This window comes from Dromiciops gliroides, chromosome 3 (assembly GCF_019393635.1).
Source record: "Dromiciops gliroides isolate mDroGli1 chromosome 3, mDroGli1.pri, whole genome shotgun sequence".
Taxonomy (NCBI): Eukaryota; Metazoa; Chordata; class Mammalia; order Microbiotheria; family Microbiotheriidae; genus Dromiciops; species Dromiciops gliroides.
Window position 1 is genome coordinate 529356615 of NC_057863.1, and position 17873 is coordinate 529374487.

Consider the following 17873-nt stretch of genomic DNA (forward strand, 5'->3'; position numbering starts at 1 on the left):
AGCCACAGAGTTGCAGCTCACTTTTGACCTTGTTTATCTCAGTTCACAGATCAGGACCTGATACCACTCTTTGCCCTGGACTGGCATCCACCAGTCTACACTGTATCTATGACTTGGCAATGGGTGGGGAGTGACAGATGCCAGTTGTCTCTTCTTGTCTTAGTGCATGGCTTCAGGCAAGGGTCTTGTTCAGTCCATGCTGGGATGCTCCAGGTAGCCATTCCTGGCTAGACTCTGTCCCCAGTGTCTGCCCATTTCTCTGTCTATCTCCCTTTGTTAACCTAGACTGAAAGATGACTCACTGTGTGTGTTTTTTTCCTGAATTTCCTGATCAAAACTTGGTCTCATGCATATTCTAGGCTTTTGTGGAGTAGTTATTAGAGAGAGTGTGACTGCAATATTTCTTTCTACTCTTCTAGTCTTGGCTGGGCCTCCTTCCTGATCTCACATTACATTATTGCAGATAAAGTAGTCTTTCCCATTCTCTAATCTTGTTCTCTTTTTCCTGAAATTTCAGTGCCTATTCTTTCACCATCTCCTGACCTTGTACTGCCTTCTGCCCTCCTTTCATGTCCATCGTTTGAACTCTTTCCCACCTTTTAAAGCTTAGCTCAGATGCCACCTAACTCTTGAAGATTTCCTTGATTCCCTCAGCCAAAAAAGGATTTATATTTCTTCTCAACCCTCATACCATTTTGTGGCTCTCCTGTGTACTTCCCAAATTCCAATTAGTATTGTTTGTGCCTATGTTTTATTTCTCTTGCTAGATGATAAACTCCTTGATAGTAGGAACTATGCTTTATTTACCTGTATATTCTCCACAGTGCCTGATGGAGTAGGTGCCTAATAAATAATTATTGAATTGAACTTCATTAGGAATCCTTAATTATAGTGGCTTTTTTCTCATATTACATATGGTAAAGAAGAGTAATTTTGTAAGCCTGTTATTTTAGTATGCCCTTTTGAATACATGTGATGATTGACTCCATTTTCTAAAAATTTCCTTTCATTGTAAAGAATGACCCAAGTTTGAAACTGATATACACAGAATGTTTAAGAGTATGTGGAAATTGGTTGGCAGAAACTTGCCTAGAAAATCCTACAGTCATTATGAAGACATACCTAGAAAAGGTAAGAATTTTAAAATAGTTTTTGATGTAATTGGTATAATGTCACATTTCCCAAAGTCTTATTTATTTTAAAGAGAAAGCCTAATTTTCCCAAGTGCTGTAGTTTTTGCCTGAATCCAATAGAGTTTTAGAATAGTTCTGTATAATCATTAATTAATAGGGGTGCTTTATTTATGTACAAATGTCTATATAAATGGTCTGTTATCATCAGGAACCCATGTTTTTGGAGGTAGACAGGGAGCATTTTAGCCTTTAGAATATACACCTGCATGTTTTTCTCTTGTTTCCATCAGGGTAATCTCCAAGTTACTTCTTCCACTTATTTATGTACAAAGCAGTAGGTGAATGTGAGAGAGTTATTTAGTCTCTCTTATTCATCCATAGCTAACCTGCTCTGTCTGGAGATGTAAAAATTTTAGCCTCCATCCATGTAGGAACTTTTTATTTCATCTAACCCACTTTGCAGATTTTTGAAGCAGAATGTCAACAGCCCTACAATAACATTTAATTATGTGCATTTCACAGTACATGTTCTATCTCTAGAATTTACACAATTTACTTTGCTAAGTCTACACATACAAAGTGCTCCCAGAAAGACCAGAAAGTACTTTGATTTGTGTGTAAAGGTAGATTGGTATCTGGGAAAGTATACTAGATTTGGAAGTTAGGAACATTGGTTCATGTCCCATTTGGAACATTATTAGATAATCCACAGGAAGTCACTTGATTTCTCTGAACTTCAGTTTCCTTAAAATAAAGATATTTTATACTACTTCATGGAATTTCTGTAGAGAAAATGCTTTGTCAACCTTCTACTGATCTACATAAAAAGTGTTATATTCTCCATACTCCAATACATTTAACTAATGTGCCAGTAGCCTTGATTTATTGACTGGTCCTTTTTACAAAATATATCAGTATTTGTATACGTATTTGTAGATGTTAATTGGTATTTCTTTTAGGCAGTGGAAGTTGCTGGAAGTTTTGATGCAGGGTGCAATGATAAACTTAGAAGTGGAAAAATGAAGGCTTTCCTATCATTGGCACGATTTTCAGATATTCAGTATCAAAGAATTGAAAACTACATGAAATCATCAGAATTTGAAAATAAACAAGCTCTGCTGAATAAGGCTAAACAGGAAGTGGGTCTTCTTAGGGAACACAAAGTCCAGACAAACAGGTAATAATTGAATAAAGAGGAACCCAAAAGCTAATTAATGTTGAATTTAACAGTTTTATGTTTACCAGACTGCTGAACAAGGATATGTTTGTGGAAGATAAAAATTTAATTTTCTTTGTGATTGTTTATTTTCAAGAAGCAATGTGCTGTGTTAGAAAAGAACATTTTATTTAAAGGTAGAAGATCTCTTTCAAGTCTCAGCCCTGTCACTCTTGAACCTTGGTCAAATCATTTCTTCTTAGTGCATTTCCCCTAGTTTTCTTTCATAAAGTGAAGAGTTTGGGCAAGACGACTTATCTAGTCGTCTTAGTTCTTTTTTTTTTTTTTTTTGTATATTTTTTTTTTTGCGGGCATTGGGGGTTAAGTGACTTGCCCAGGGTCACACAGGTAGTAAGTGTCAAGTGTCTGAGGCCGGATTTTGAACTCAGGTACTCCTGAATCCAGGGCCGGTGCTTTAACCACTGCACCATCTAGCTGCCCTAGTCTTCTTAGTTCTGAATCTCATAATCCTCCTGGTACTTGAATTTGTTTTAGTGATATGGGTTGTCATGACTATAATTTAGAGAATTTAATTTCTGATTTTGTGGGTTTCACTGTAAATATATTTCACAATGAGTGCTATTTGTGGTCGGCTATGATTTGTTTTATGACTGAAAAATACGAAGAAGCAAAATAAGTTATATTAATGTAACTAAATCCCCTCACTGATTCATGCCCTATGTTCAGTTGAAGAAATACAAGATTAAGAAAATTAGATAGCTTGGTTAGGGCACTCGCTGTCTAGGGTGGTAAGGTGTTTAAAATGTTGAGTTCTTAAAATTAATGATCCACAAAATGTATTTTTGAGATTTGTTTGTATTTGATTATTGTTTATTACTTTTGTCATTCATACGCTTATTCCACAAACATTTATATTCAGTACCTGTTCTTGATAGAACTTTGTGCTATTCAAAGGTAGTGTACAGTGTTGTAGATAAGACAAAAGCCTGGATCTTATGGAGCTTAAAAGTTTAGTAAAGTATAAGACATAAACTCAGGTAACTTAAAGTGATGTCACGGTAAGAGCCCTAGCTCATGAATCACATACCTGGGCTTGAATCCACTTTTGCTATTTACTGCCTGGTGACCTGACTAGACGAGTAACTTCTCTCTGGGCCTCAGTTTTCTTATCTGTAAAATTAGGGAGTTAGATGATTCCTAAAGTCTCTTCTACCTCTCTGACCTTCTAATAAATACATTAGCCAAGTTGAGATTCTATAAGTGTAGTTGATTTAATGTTTTTACTTTAATTCTTCAATATTAGGTATACAGTAAAGGTTCAGAGAGAGTTAGAACTGGATGAGTGTGCAATCCGTGCATTGAGAGAGGATCGCAAACGCTTCTTATGTAAAGCAGTTGAGAACTACATCAGCTGTTTACTTAGTGGAGAAGAGCATGATATGTGGATATTTCGACTTTGTTCCCTTTGGCTTGAAAACTCTGCGGTTTCTGGAGTCAATAGCATGATGAAGGTAAGTTTGTCTTTTCCATCCCTTAAGACTAGAGGTTGGAGAATAAGGTAGGTTGGGACCACATCTATATTGATTTTCTGAATAATTTAACATACTGTCTTGTCCATATTAGGAACTTAATAAATGCTTGTAGATCATGGCAAGGGTGGGATTTTTGTGTAGAGATGAGAGAATTCTATTTCCCTTTCCCTATTCTCCCAACCCTTACTCCCAACCCTACAGGATGTGGCCTTGGAAGATGTATTTTCCTCAAAGAACCAGAAAAGAAAAATCAATTGTGATTATCCTTGAAAATCAAATTGATGGCAGAAGTTCTTAAATTTCAAAGTCTTTGCTTTTAGTGAAAATTTCTACATAGTAAGTTTAAAATAATACATTGTGCCTGATGACTGTTACATCAGTGTTGATCCTAGGAATCTGGACTTATCCCATTAAATTGTAACTTTTGACAATGACATGCTATTTTTACTAGAAAATAAAAGAAAAATAATGGCCCCATTCTGTTCTATGGTTGCCTTTTCTGTGGGCTTCCTTTGATCAATGCTTATTTAATATAACTTCAGTGCAAATGGTGCCCAAAAATCTGATGATTCTTAATATATTTTAATTTATGATTTTTAGGATCAACACTGATGTAATAGTCATCAAGGCATATTGTAGCAATCTTCCTAGGTGCTCTCTGTCAAAGGGTTTGGAATAGAACAAATGGCAAGGGAGCCACTTCAAGCCACTTTTAACCACTAAGTTATTATTATTCACAATGTAAACATATGTTAAATATGAAATGTTACATATATACAACATAAAATATATACATATATAATATTTTAAAGCATTTTGAATTTGAATTTAAAGCATTTGAATATGTCAGAATAATCTGAGTTGAAGGTTCATGGTATTTAAAAAAAAATTAACAATTTCTGATTTCTTTTCAAAACAGAAAGATGGAGTGAAGATTCCCTCATACAAGTTTCTGCCTCTCATGTACCAGCTGGCTGCTAGAATGGGAACCAAAATGATGGGAGGCGTAGGATTTCATGAAGTTCTGAATAATGTAATAATGGATTAATGCCTGAAGCCAAAAGCATTTTCTTTCTTATTATATCACCTTGATAGAGAATAGATGACTTTCTTTATACTTCACTAGAGGCTATTTTTGCAGTGTGGTCAGGCTATGTATTTTTTTTTTAATTAAAAAAAATTTTTTTGGGGGTGGGGCAATGAGGGTTAAGTGACTTGCCCAGGGTCACACAGCTAGTAAGTGTCAAGTATCTGAGGCTGGATTTGAACTCAGGTCCTCCTGAATCCAGGGTCAGTGCTTTATCCACTGTGCCACCTAGCTGCCCCCAAGGCTATGTTTTATAACTTCAGGAGAAGAAAATGTTCAATATATTTAGTTCCATCTTATTTCTCCTTAAGGGCAGAAACTAGATCTTATTGATCCTTTTCTGTGCCTCTGCCCCCTATGTTTTCTCGGGCAGTGCATCACAATTTCTCTCCCTTATCCTCAAAGGATATTACTTAATGAAGTGAAAGTCTACTGTTTTCCATAATTCTTCCATGAATTTATAGATTATTTTTCAGTTTGCTTGAAACTTATGTTTCAGTTTGTTTAGTTCACCCGTTGATAACTAATTATTCTTACCTTTCCAATAGCTCATCGCTAGAATTTCACTGGACCACCCCCATCACACTTTGTTTATTATACTGGCCTTAGCAAATGCAAATAAGGATGAACTTCTAACCAAACCAGAAGGAGCAACAAGAAGCAGAATAACGAAAAATGCACCAAAGCAGATTTCTCAGCTTGATGAGGTAAGTAGGTAGAAACCTTCATTTATTGCATCAGATGGTTTAGGACCACATCTCCAGGGTGCTAGGACTTTTCATTACATTTATTTGTGTTGTAGTAGGACAGACAGAAAAACCTGTATCATTTATAAAACAAGATTTTCCCTTTTAAAAAAAGTTTTATTGTTGCCTTTTGCATTTGCATCATATTCATTTCTGAGTGTTCTCTCCATTTCCCTACACAGAAAGCCTTCTCATAAAATTTAAAAACTGGAAAGCTATAGTTGAAGTTGAGATAGTACTCAAATCATTTTCATAATTAATATCCCTCTTTTTGGGGAGGAGGCATGAGTACATCACTTTTTTACTTCATAAAATAGATTTTTTTCTTGTATTTTTTCCTTTTTCTTACCATAAATCTGTATACAGAGTATTAGTTTGCTATAATTGGATTTCTTGTTATTGTGAACTGGTACCTTTGACAATTTAGAGGAAATAGTAATTGTTGGTCGTGTCCAAAGAAATTATGTCTCAGTCTACACTTGAGCCCATCACCTTTCTATCAAGAGATGGCAGTATGTTTAAGAGTTTTAATACATCTGATAACTAGAAAAATACAATCATGTGTATCTAATCTCTTTTTTTTCCTCTCACTATCACCCTGGTACAAATATTTATGTTTAGTAAAATAAATCAAAGGCAGGAAGAAGGAAAGAGGCTGGATAATCCATAAGCTACTGTAATCAGTTATTGAAAAATTGAAGGTTCATAGTATTTTGATTAACAGTTTCCTATTAGTATTTAGATGAGAGCATTTTTAGAAATCAAATGCAAAAAACATAATTACAGGTTCGCCCAGTAGGTCAGTAAACTTTTATTAAGCACCTACTATGTGCCAGGTACTATGACTAAGTCAGGAAAAAAAGCCTCATTCAGTTTCATACTTATAAAACAGAGAAAAACACTAATAAGATTTGAATGGTCTTTATTATTTGCCTGTAGATTATTCTTTTTTTTTTGGTACATGTTTTGTGTCTAAGGAATTAGGATGTTTGTACAAATAGAGCCTAGACTTTAGATTTTTATGTTTTGCCTCTGTGCTTTCTTTGTAGTTCTGGATGACACTCTAACAGTCATCTTTTTTAAAAAATTTAGGATCGAATGGAGGCTGCAAACAACATAATAAGTATTATCAAAAATGGAAGAGCTAAGATGGTCAGAAATGTGGAGGCACTTTGTGATGCTTATATCACATTAGCAAATATGGATGCCAGTCCATGGAAGACTCAGAGAAGTATGTATTCAAAAGGCTATTAACATGATGTAATAATTTTTTCTGCAGTTATATGTTAATAGTGTACACAAGCATGCAAATGTTCAAAATCAAATACAGTCAACTCTCAGTTATCCATGGTAACGGGAAATAAGGCCCTAATAATTGAAATTTATAGATAACAGAAAAATATGTTCATATCCTACAAATTTAACCTTCTTTTGCACATTCTTTTTCTCTCTCCCTCATTGAGTAAGTAAGAAAAGCAAATCCCTGTTCCAAACATATATAATCAAGCACAACAAATCCCCATGTTGGTTGTGTCCAAAGAAATTATGTCTCAGTCTACACTTGAGCCCATCACCTTTCTATCAAGAGATGGCAGTATGTTTAAGAGTTTTAATACATCTGATAACTAGAAAAATACAATCATGTGTATCTAATCTCTTTTTTTTCCTCTCACTATCACCCTGGTACAAATATTTATGTTTAGTAAAATAAATCAAAGGCAGGAAGAAGGAAAGAGGCTGGATAATCCATAAGCTACTGTAATCAGTTATTGAAAAATTGAAGGTTCATAGTATTTTGATTAACAGTTTCCTATTAGTATTTAGATGAGAGCATTTTTAGAAATCAAATGCAAAAAACATAATTACAGGTTCGCCCAGTAGGTCAGTAAACTTTTATTAAGCACCTACTATGTGCCAGGTACTATGACTAAGTCAGGAAAAAAAGCCTCATTCAGTTTCTCTCCCAGTCCCATCAATAATAAACTTTTTTGGGGGGGAGGGGGAGGGGGAGGGCAATGGGGGGTTAAGTAACTTGCCCAGGGTCACACAGCTAGTAAGTGTCAAGTATCTGATGCCGGATTTGAACTCAGGTCCTCCTGAATCCAGGGCCGGTACTCTATCCACTGCGCCACCTAGCTGCCCCCAATAAACTTTTAAACAGTAACAAAATCCGTCTTCTTCAGTACTAATTTTTAACATTTGTAGACTATTATGTTTGGTTATGTAACCTCTGTTTATTGGCTTATCCTTTTCATTTTCTTTATAGATTAATCTCTTTTGCCCTAATGTTACTCCTTTCTGTTAAAAGCTTTCCAGTTTATCTAATTTCTTTCAGTTTATCCACAGCATTACTGTTTCTCTAATATAAGATTGGGGCTACAGATGGGGTTTCCTTAATGATATATCAGCTCACTGCCACCTCCTTTTGTCAAAATACATTGCTGTAGCATATAGGTTACACCCAAAATATTGATGTAGTCCTTCCTCTAAAATGTTATTGAAATAATGCACCATGCCCCTATTATGTAAGCTATTGTGCATACTGCCTAGAAGCTACAGTTTATACCCACAGGTGAAATCTAACCCAGTTCAAGAATAAGGAGGGGGCAGCTAGGTGGCACAGTGGATAGAGCACTGGCCCTGGAGTCAGGAGGACCTAAGTTCAAATCCAGCCTCAGACACTTGACATTTACTAGCTGTGTGACCTTGGGCAAGTCATTTAACCCCAATTGCCTCACCAAAAAAAAAAAAAAGAATAGGGGAGGAGTGTTTGGATGGGAAAGGCTGACAGCTTGAATCAGAGTCAGCTGAGGGACCATATTACCTATTATAATTGTTGGCTGTAACTCAGCTCCATAACCTGGCACCTCCAGGTCAGGGATGACACCAGGGACAGTGCTCCATCTATTGAGGTTTTGGCCTAATAGAGATTGTGGGTAAGGGTTACCTTGTGTAGAATTGAGGCAAGGGTGATAGATGGGCCCTAGAACACATCTACCATTCTTGGCTTGCCTGCAACCCCACTTCTCAGGTTGTTAATGAATATATGGATGGTTCTCACTAAAAATACCCTTATTTTAAATGCAGAAGGTATAAATATTCCTGCAGACCAGCCCATCACTAGACTAAAGAACTTGGACGATGTTGTCGTTCCCACCATGGAAATTAAGGTATTTGGAGCCATGTGTGATGTTAACTATTTCTCTTTCAAATAATTGTGGCCTAAATTTGGGTTATTTTAAAGTGTTTTCTTTTTTAAAATTGATCTTTACCATACAGTGCTCTAAAGTATTTCAAGGTTTTTTCTTCCCTTTTATTCTTTCATTTCTACTCATCCTCTTGATTTCATGAAGGGAGATTGTGTGTCTTTGTTCCTTAACTGACAGTAGGAATTTAGAATCCCCTTTACCTGTATCAGGCTTAGTTTCAAATTTCTTCAGGAACTTCCTTTTAAATAGTTTTGTTAGTATGTTTTTAAAAATTGTTAATAAGACCTCATAGTTTAGCATATCTCTAAGCAATAAAACCCCTCCAAAATAAATAAAAAGTTCCGAATGGTTTGGGATAAAGGTTCTAATAAAAGTAAATGCTGTGCTTATGGATAAACTGATGGCTGACTATACTATGACTGAACTTTCAGGGCTGAAAATCCTTTTGTGTAGTCCTCTAGTTGCCAGGTCATCAGAATCATAACCTGTTACTTTGGTAAATAAGTAAACTGTGACAAACTCTCATTTCCCTGCCTCTGAGATTATTGGATTTGAACTTTTGGCAGTATTTTATGTACTATTACCTAATCATTAAACAATATATTTCCAGCTCTATTACCCAGCTTCGGGCTTACTTGGAAAATGCAAAACTGAATATTACTGATTTAGAAAATTCCCCTACAACATTTCTCACCTTATTTTGCCATGATTTTTCCCTTTTGAAAACATTGAGCTCCTGTTTGCTTCTAGGTTAAAAAAGGGCTAAAAATATAATGAGTGAAAAATAATAACACTATATAATACATGGACTTTGATTTGAGGTTACTTTTGGATGATCTAAGTAGATTTCTTATGGCATCTCTTTATAACTAATTAAAACTCTTCTAACTCTTCTAGCCAGGTGAAACAGGACAGTTGCTATCCAAGTTGTCCTTAGAAGCTAATATTTTCATGCAGCCAAATACCATTTCTTGCCTTGTTTGATGTTAAAACCAATTTTTTTTTCTTACTGATTAACAGATGCCTCATTTTTTGCTATATTAATATCATGAATCTGATCTCTCACTCTTGTGTTTGAATCTTTCTAGGTTGACCCTACAGGGGAATATGAAAATCTGGTGACTATACAGTCGTTCAGGCAAGAGTTTCGTTTAGCCGGAGGCCTTAATCTACCTAAAATAATAGATTGTGTAGGGTCAGATGGCAGAGAGAGGAGACAGCTTGTCAAGGTAAGTTCTTTGATTTCTGCCCCATCCTAGTGTAAGGAAGGGACCTCTGAGATCATCTAGCCCAACCTGTATCTAAAAAGAAATCCCTAGGACAGGAGGTTGTCTAGCTTTCCCTTTAAAAACTTCAATAAAAAGGAACTCATCATCTTCTCCAGTTGTCCATTCCACTTTGGGGAATTTATGATCATTAGGAAAGTTTTCCTTATTTTATCTGAATGTCAACCCATCAAATATGACTGTATAATTTGAGTGGGGCCTGTTTGAGAATGATCATAACATCAAAAGAAATAAGGTAAGTAGGAAGAGATTCAGGTTTGGAAGGAGGATAATGAGTTCAATTTTAGACAAATTAAGTTTGAGGAAGACATCTAAGGTCAATATTTAGTCTAGCAACAAGTTGAAAGCCTAGGACTGAAGTTCTGAGAAGGTGGGAATAGAGAAAAATAGTTCAGAGTTAAGGAACAAAGAAGTAATAATTAAAGCCATGTATTGGAATAGGGATTACTTAGAAAAAGCATAGAGAGAAAAGGTCAAAGGCAGCTTGTGGGGATACCTGCACCCAGGGCGAGGAAAAAGAACCAGTGCAAGAAACAAAGAATTATTAGGAAGGGCAGGAAGGAGGGAAAGAAGGGAGGGGGGGAAAAAAAAAGGATGGAAGGAAGGGCATGGGAGAGAAGGAAGGAAATATCTCATTTGATCCTCACAATCCTGAGAGGTAGTGCTTATTATCCCATTTTACAGTTAAGGTAACTGAGGCAAATGGAGGTTAAATGATTTGTCCAGCGTCACACAAAATGTAAATATCTCAGGCAGTATTTGAACTCAGATCTTTCTAACTCCAGCCACACCACTCTTATCTATTGTGCTACCTAGCTCTAATTTCTTTTTCTTTCTTTCTTTCTTTCTTTGGTGGGGCAATGAGGGTTGAGTGACTTGCCCAGGGTCACACAGCTAGTAAGTGTCAAGTGTCTGAGGTTAGATTTGAACTCAGGTCCTCCTAAATCCAGGGCCGGTGCTTTATCCACTGCACCACCTAGCTAGAAAACAGAGTGAAAACCATCAAAGACCAGTGTCATGAAAACTGAAGGCTTTCTAATTTAGAGTTCTTTCAGAAATTTGGAATAACTAATTATGATAGAATGAGGAAGGAAGCAGATTATAAAGGATTGAGCAATAAGTGGTAGTCACTAGCATGGACCAGTGTTGTCAAACTAAAATAGAACTTGTTTTTACTGGCTGCATATTGACACAAATTAACACTATCCATTTTATTGTATTATTTATTTTGTTTAACATTTCTCAATTATATTTTAGTTTGGTTTGGCAGCACTCAAGGATTTTGCTGGCTGTTGGAAATAGTACCAGGGCTATAGTCAGGCTCACAGTCTGGGTTTATCAGCTCTATCCCTTAGCACCTATTTGACCTTAGTGAGTCATCTACCTTCTCTAGCCTTCAGTTTTCTCATCAGTAAAATGAGGGTAATAGACAAAATGACATCTGGGCTTTCATCCAACCCTAGATCTATCATCACATGAGCCTGTGTATCATAGGGCCCTACCAGCATAGATTATCTGTGGCAAGGTAGATGACCACCTCATCTACTGAGATTAGACGGCAGGAGAAAAAAACAGAAGACATAGAAAGGTTTTGTGGTACGGTGGAGAGGAGAGGAGAGGCTAGAACTCAAAGTAAATGGCCTCTCAGCCTTTTTAGTAACATAGGAAATGAGATCGTTTCTTGAGACTCTGGAGAGTGTATTAACAAGTCAATATGATATAAGTCAGAAGATTGCTTTTGAATCCTCTTCATCCTAGTTGTTCCTCTGGACACTTTCCAGTTTATTAATGTCCTTCCTAAAAGGTTGTACGGAAAAATTAAAACAGTATTCCTCATATGGAACTTGGATCTACTCATTATATATAGTTTTGTTAATGCATCCAAAGGTTAATTTAGCTTGTTTTTGTTTTTGTTTTTATATCAATCATTTCTTATTACTTTATGCAACCTGTACCCAGTGAACCCTCCCTTACACCATAGGAAAAAAATTAAGCAAAATTAACACATTGAGAATATTTGGTGGCATGTGCAGGATTCCATTTAGGAAGCCCTGTCACACTTCGAAAGGGGTGCTGGTTCTGAAGTAAGAGGCCATGGGTTTAGGTGCCATCCTTGTTGCTGTTGACCTGTGTGTAAGCAAGTCAATTTAACCTTCTTGGTTCTCAGGGTGGTCTTCTGAAAAATATGTTAAATGAGGAGATTTGGGACTGGAGGCCTCAGAGGTCTCTTCCAGTTATAGATCTACAATTCTGTGCCTGAGAATTATGCTTCATCACACATTCCCTAGGGCCAGTATTGGTCCTTAAAGTCCCTCAGGACTATAGTGGATAGAGCAAGCCCTGGCCTTGGAGTCATAAGGACCTTGAGTTCAAATGTGACCTCAGACACTTGACACTTACTAGGCGTATAACCCTGGGGAATTTACTTAACCTTGATTTCCTCCCCAGGAATAAAAAATTCACCAGGGCTGGCTGCATCTAAGTGTTTGCATTTACACTGCTGTAGTAATGGTGAATGTTGTCCTAGTTTTGTTCTTCACTTCAGCAGTCCATCTTCCCAAGTTCCTCTAAATTCTGTTTCTTATAGCATAGTAAATGCATTCATTTGCTGCAGCTTGTTTTGCTATTCCCAAACAGTGGGTACTCACTTGATTTCTCGTTGTTTCAGATTATTATTTTTTTTTTCACCTGCACCCTACTGACTTGTATTGAGTTTATAGTTCATTTAAAAGGCTCCAGGTCCTTCTCCCATGAACTGTTGCCCAGCTGTCCTCCATCTTAAACTTGTACAACTGATTTTTTTTAAAGCTTAATTGAAGTACTTTACCTCTAGTTCTATTAAATTTCATCTCATTAGATTTTATCCATTGTTTAGCCTGGTAAAGCCTTTTGCAATTTTGATTCTCATCAAATTAACCTTTCCAGATTTGGGTCATACACAGATTTGATAAGAATGCCATCATCTATCAGTGTTTTGAAATCCATGACACAAAACTCAACAGTTGGAGTGATTCTTCCCAATCCTTTAGTTATTCTTGTTTATTCTTTTTTTTTTTTTTTTTGGTGAGGCAGTTGGGGTTAAGTGACTTGCCCAGGGTCACACAGCTAGTAAGTGTCAAGTGTCTGAGGCCAGATTTGAACTCATGTCCTCCTGACTCCAGGGTCGGTGCTCTATCCACTGTACCACCTAGCTGTCCCTTAGTTATTTTTGTTTATGTGGAAAGGGAGAAAGGGTTTCTAGCGGGAATAAATGATTTACATGCCTATTATGTGCCAAGCACTGGTGCTAAAGATTTAAAGGAAAAAAAATTAAATAGTCCCTGTTCTTAAGGTGTTTACATTCTGCCAGTTGTCCTGCATCCTGGAAGAGGACTGTGATATCAGGATGATGTAATGACTTGCAGTAAATTGGATTTAAGTGATGGAGGGCTGTACAAAGTAACCAGCTTCGCTCTTTTCTCCAGAGCCATCAATGTCCAGTGGCAAGATATATATCAGGAGAACTGGAGATGGCCCTGGATGTTTAAGGCAATTAGGGTTAAGTGACTTGCTCACTTTAATTCCTCAGTCCAACTTTCACAACTCCTGGCTCTTTCTCTGTAAGGCTCAATTCAAGTACCTGTCCGGAAAATTTCTAAGTCCGATGGAGGACCAGAAACAACAAAGTCTCCAGACTGAAGCAAATAGGTTTATTGAGAGAAGGCTTCACAATAAAACCAATAGGTTTATTGAGAGAGATTTAGTCCCATAATAAAGCCAGTCATTCAGGGGGTTGGACCTGAAAGACCTTGAGTTACAAAATCAATGGGTTTTTATACCCTCCCAGAATTTGCATACTTATATAACATATTAATTAGGAAAAATCTAAAATTAAAGCATATTCTTAGGAAATATGGGAAACTGCTTACATGACAAATGTCAGCATTTTCCAATAAACTTACCAGTCTTATTGTGGCAACAGGGTCATAGTTATACTGCATGACCCCCTTCTATTAGTCAAGTATGCCACTGGTGAGCTGCATGACCCCCCTTGAGTCAAGCATAACAGTCATGGTTTCTAAAATATAATATTGCTGACTACTGTATCTTCTGATATTACTTAATGCTTGACATTGGAAAGTTAGAAGAGAGACTTAACCTATTAATACAATTAAAAAATTAGATATCTAAATATAATAAATCATAATTTTTAGTTAATATATTGATTATTAACTTAAATAACTTATAACTATATTAAATCTCTCATAACTAAGGGATGGTAAAAATCTCACTCACATACTGCAAGGCCTTTTCTTGTAAGTTTAGCCTCATTCCTGTGAAATCACTTTGCTCAGGGTCACACAGCTAATAAGTGGCTGAGGTTAGATTTGAATTCAGGTCCTCCCAGCTTCAGGGCCAGTGCTCTATCTACTCCAACACCTAGCTGGCCCTATTCTGTCATAGAGTCAAATAGTATTTACAAAGTATAAACAAAAATAAACAAAAGGTAATTTGGCAGAGACAAGACAGGACAAATAACTGGGGAGAGTTTGGTACAAAGTGGCACTTAGGAGTTTTGAAGAAAACAAGGAATTGGAAGAAACAGAAATGAGAAGATCTACAAAGTGTATTACCAGCCTGGGAACAGCCAATGCAGAGGTTTATAGTGGGGGATTGAGATGGGGAATTGTAAGAAGACGAGCTTGGTTGGTCCTCAAAGTAGGGGAAGGAGAAAAGTGTATGATAAACTTTGAAAGGAAAGTGGTTTGTTTAAAGCTCTTTTATTAACTTATCTTTCCAGGATGCTTACACATTACTTTACCTTATTAAGCACTTAATATTCTAATCAGATAGACCTATTTCTAGTACATGCTGTTCCATCTCCCATGTCTGTGACTTTGCAGAGATTGTACCTATTTTTGGGACGCTTTCTCTCAGTACAACTTTCACAACCCCTAGCTCTTTCTCTGTAAGGCTCAGTTCAAATATCCCAAGGCCTTTTCTTTTAGGTTTAGCCTCATTCCTGTGAAATTACTTTGTACACATTTTTTATGTGCTTAACTTCATGCTTGAATACAGATAAGAATGAAAATTCCTTGTATGCAGGGACTGTTTGGTTATTAACTCTATAGCCCTAGACCTAGCACAGTCCCTGGCACATAGTAAAGCTTATTGAGTTGAATTGCTGAACTTCTTGTTTGGAATTTTAAAAATTATTGAATCATTAAGAAGGCTAAGTCAGCATGTTTGATGAATTGATGTACTATTTTTTTTGGGTGGAAATAGATTGTGATCATTGTATTTGTAGGCTTCCAAAAGACTTAATTATATTAGCTGGCTAGCTATTAAAGCTAGTAGACAATGTTACCATGTCATGGAAGGCATGAACGTATAATAAGGAGGAAAAAAAAAAGCAGAATCCATGTTCAGGTTTTAAGTGGTCCATTTAAACATTTTTTTAGTTATGTGTCCTTGAATTCATATTAAGAGACCTTTTTCATTTGTGAAAGATTCCAGAAGGAGGCAGTTACCATGTTTTCTGAGCTGATAGTAGCTACCTAGAGTCTCTGAAAAACTTAAGGAGAATTAGAGGTCAGCCCTACCTCTTTTTAATGTTTGAGAATTCAATATTACTCCTATGCAAGCCCTCTCAACCTCATTTTCAGAAATTTCTAGTAGTTAATTAGCAAGGACAACAGAAGGAGAAAATGGTTGTTTGGGGTTTGTTTGTATATTTTTTAAGTACAAATCTGTCTTAAATGGTAGCCTATTCTGGAAAAGATGACATTCAATGTCAATTACTTGAAGAACTCAGGCCAGTTTTTTTCATCTTTGTTCTCTCTAATAAGGAACATCACTTTTCTGTTGCCTTACTAAAAAGAAAATAAGCTATACTGCAGTAATTTGTGTATTTGTTTTTTCTTAAGGGTCGAGATGACCTTCGTCAAGATGCAGTAATGGAGCAAGTTTTCCAGATGTGTAATATGTTACTCCAGAAAAACACAGATACAAGAAAGAGAAAATTGACAATTTGCACATATAAGGTAAAAGTTTTTCCTCCTGATATTTTCCAGTTACATGTAAAAATAGTTTTCAACATTTGTTTGCATAAGATTTTTAGTTCCAAATGTTCTCCCCTCCCTTTCCTCCCCCCTCCCCAAAACAGAAATCAATCTGATATAGGATAAATATGTACAATCACATTAAACATATTTCTGCATTAGTTATATTGTGAAAGAAGAATCAGAATACAAGGGAAAAACCTCAAAAAAGAACAAACTAAAACAAAAGTAGAAACAGTATGATTCAATCTGTATTCAGAATCCACAGTTCTTTTTTCTGGATGTGGAGAACATTTTCCATCATGAGTTCTTTGGAATTGTCTTGAATCATTGCAGTGCTGAGAAGAGCCAAGTCTATCACAGTTGATCATCACACAATGTTGCTGTTACTGTGTACAATATTCTCCTGGTTCTGCTCACTCTATTCTCCCTTGGCTTTACTGGCACAGCTCTTTCCTAATCTTCTTCCTGCCTTTTTGACAGTCTTTTCTCTTTTCTCTCTCCCATAGGTTTAACTATCACCTGTAGACAACTTTTCTATAAATACAACTCTAATCTTTCTCCTGGAGAGTAGTCCTGTACCTCTCCACCAAGTTTTTCCTTTGGCGTCTCAAACTCAACATGTCCACAACAGAACTCATTATCTTCTTTTATAACAATCATTATCTTCTTAGAACTTATCTTTTTCTATAGAACTCATTGTCTTCTATAAAGCTTCATCTGAAAAACTTCCTCTAAACTTGGCTATCTTTCTTTTTTTTTTTTTTAAGTGAGGCAGTTGGGGTTAAGTGACTTGCCCAGGGTCACACAGCTAGTAAGTGTTAAGCATCTGAGGTCGGATTTGAACTCAGGTAATCCTGACTCCAGGGCTGGTGCTCTATCCACTGCACCACCTAGCTGCCCCGGCTATCTTTCTTAAGTGCACTTCAATCACTTAGGTTTGCAAAATTGGAGTAATTTTTTACTCCTCTCTTCCTCTACCCCTCCTCTCCCTCAGATCCAATTAGTTGCCAAATCTTGTCTGTTTCCACAAAAGTGGTCACACCTCTCCTTTCATTTCCTGCAGGGGTTCTTGGACTATTGCAATTTCTTTGTTCTCCAGTGACCTTGACAACAGGTCATAGGTTATACTTGAAGATCATGTATCCCAGTGTATTCATTTTACAAGTGATGAAACTAAGGTACAGGGAAAGAAAAGGACTTGACCAAATTCTTAAAGCCTACTAGTGTTTCAACCAGAGCTAGAATTCTGTTCTCTTTCCTCTTAGTTAAGTATTCTCTCTTCTGCAGTACACTGCTTCCTTATGACAGTCATTCATAACAAAGATGACCCTTATCTGACTCCTAACATTCAGTTCTTCATCACCAACTATTGCCTGGATATTTCTGTAGGTTATACAAGCTTCTCAAAACTAAACAAGTCCAAAATGTAACTAAACAATCCATTTTCCTAACTTCTCTATTTCTGACATGGTAACTACCATTCTTCCATCCATCTAGGTTTGCAATCTCCAAGTCATTCTTGTCTTTTCCCTCTCTTTTACTCTCATTTACAATCAATTGCCAAGTCTTTGCCAGTTGTCAATTCTCCCTCCACAAAAAGTCTTACATCTGACCCCTTTTTTCCACTCAAAACCCCACCACTTTAGTTCATGCCCACAT

The 17873-nt window shown here is 36.5% G+C and overlaps 1 protein-coding gene across 1 annotated transcript in view; it reads left to right on the forward strand.

Annotated features, from left to right (window-relative positions):
• The window catches only part of ATM (ATM serine/threonine kinase), a 131751-nt gene that overhangs the window by 99650 nt on the left and 14228 nt on the right, over positions 1 to 17873 (forward strand). The window contains 9 exon segments of the mRNA XM_043998900.1: positions 1018 to 1131; positions 2093 to 2310; positions 3614 to 3821; positions 4762 to 4875; positions 5478 to 5636; positions 6768 to 6906; positions 8763 to 8845; positions 9973 to 10113; positions 16077 to 16193. Of these exon segments, the coding sequence (XP_043854835.1) occupies positions 1018 to 1131; positions 2093 to 2310; positions 3614 to 3821; positions 4762 to 4875; positions 5478 to 5636; positions 6768 to 6906; positions 8763 to 8845; positions 9973 to 10113; positions 16077 to 16193 (1293 nt within the window).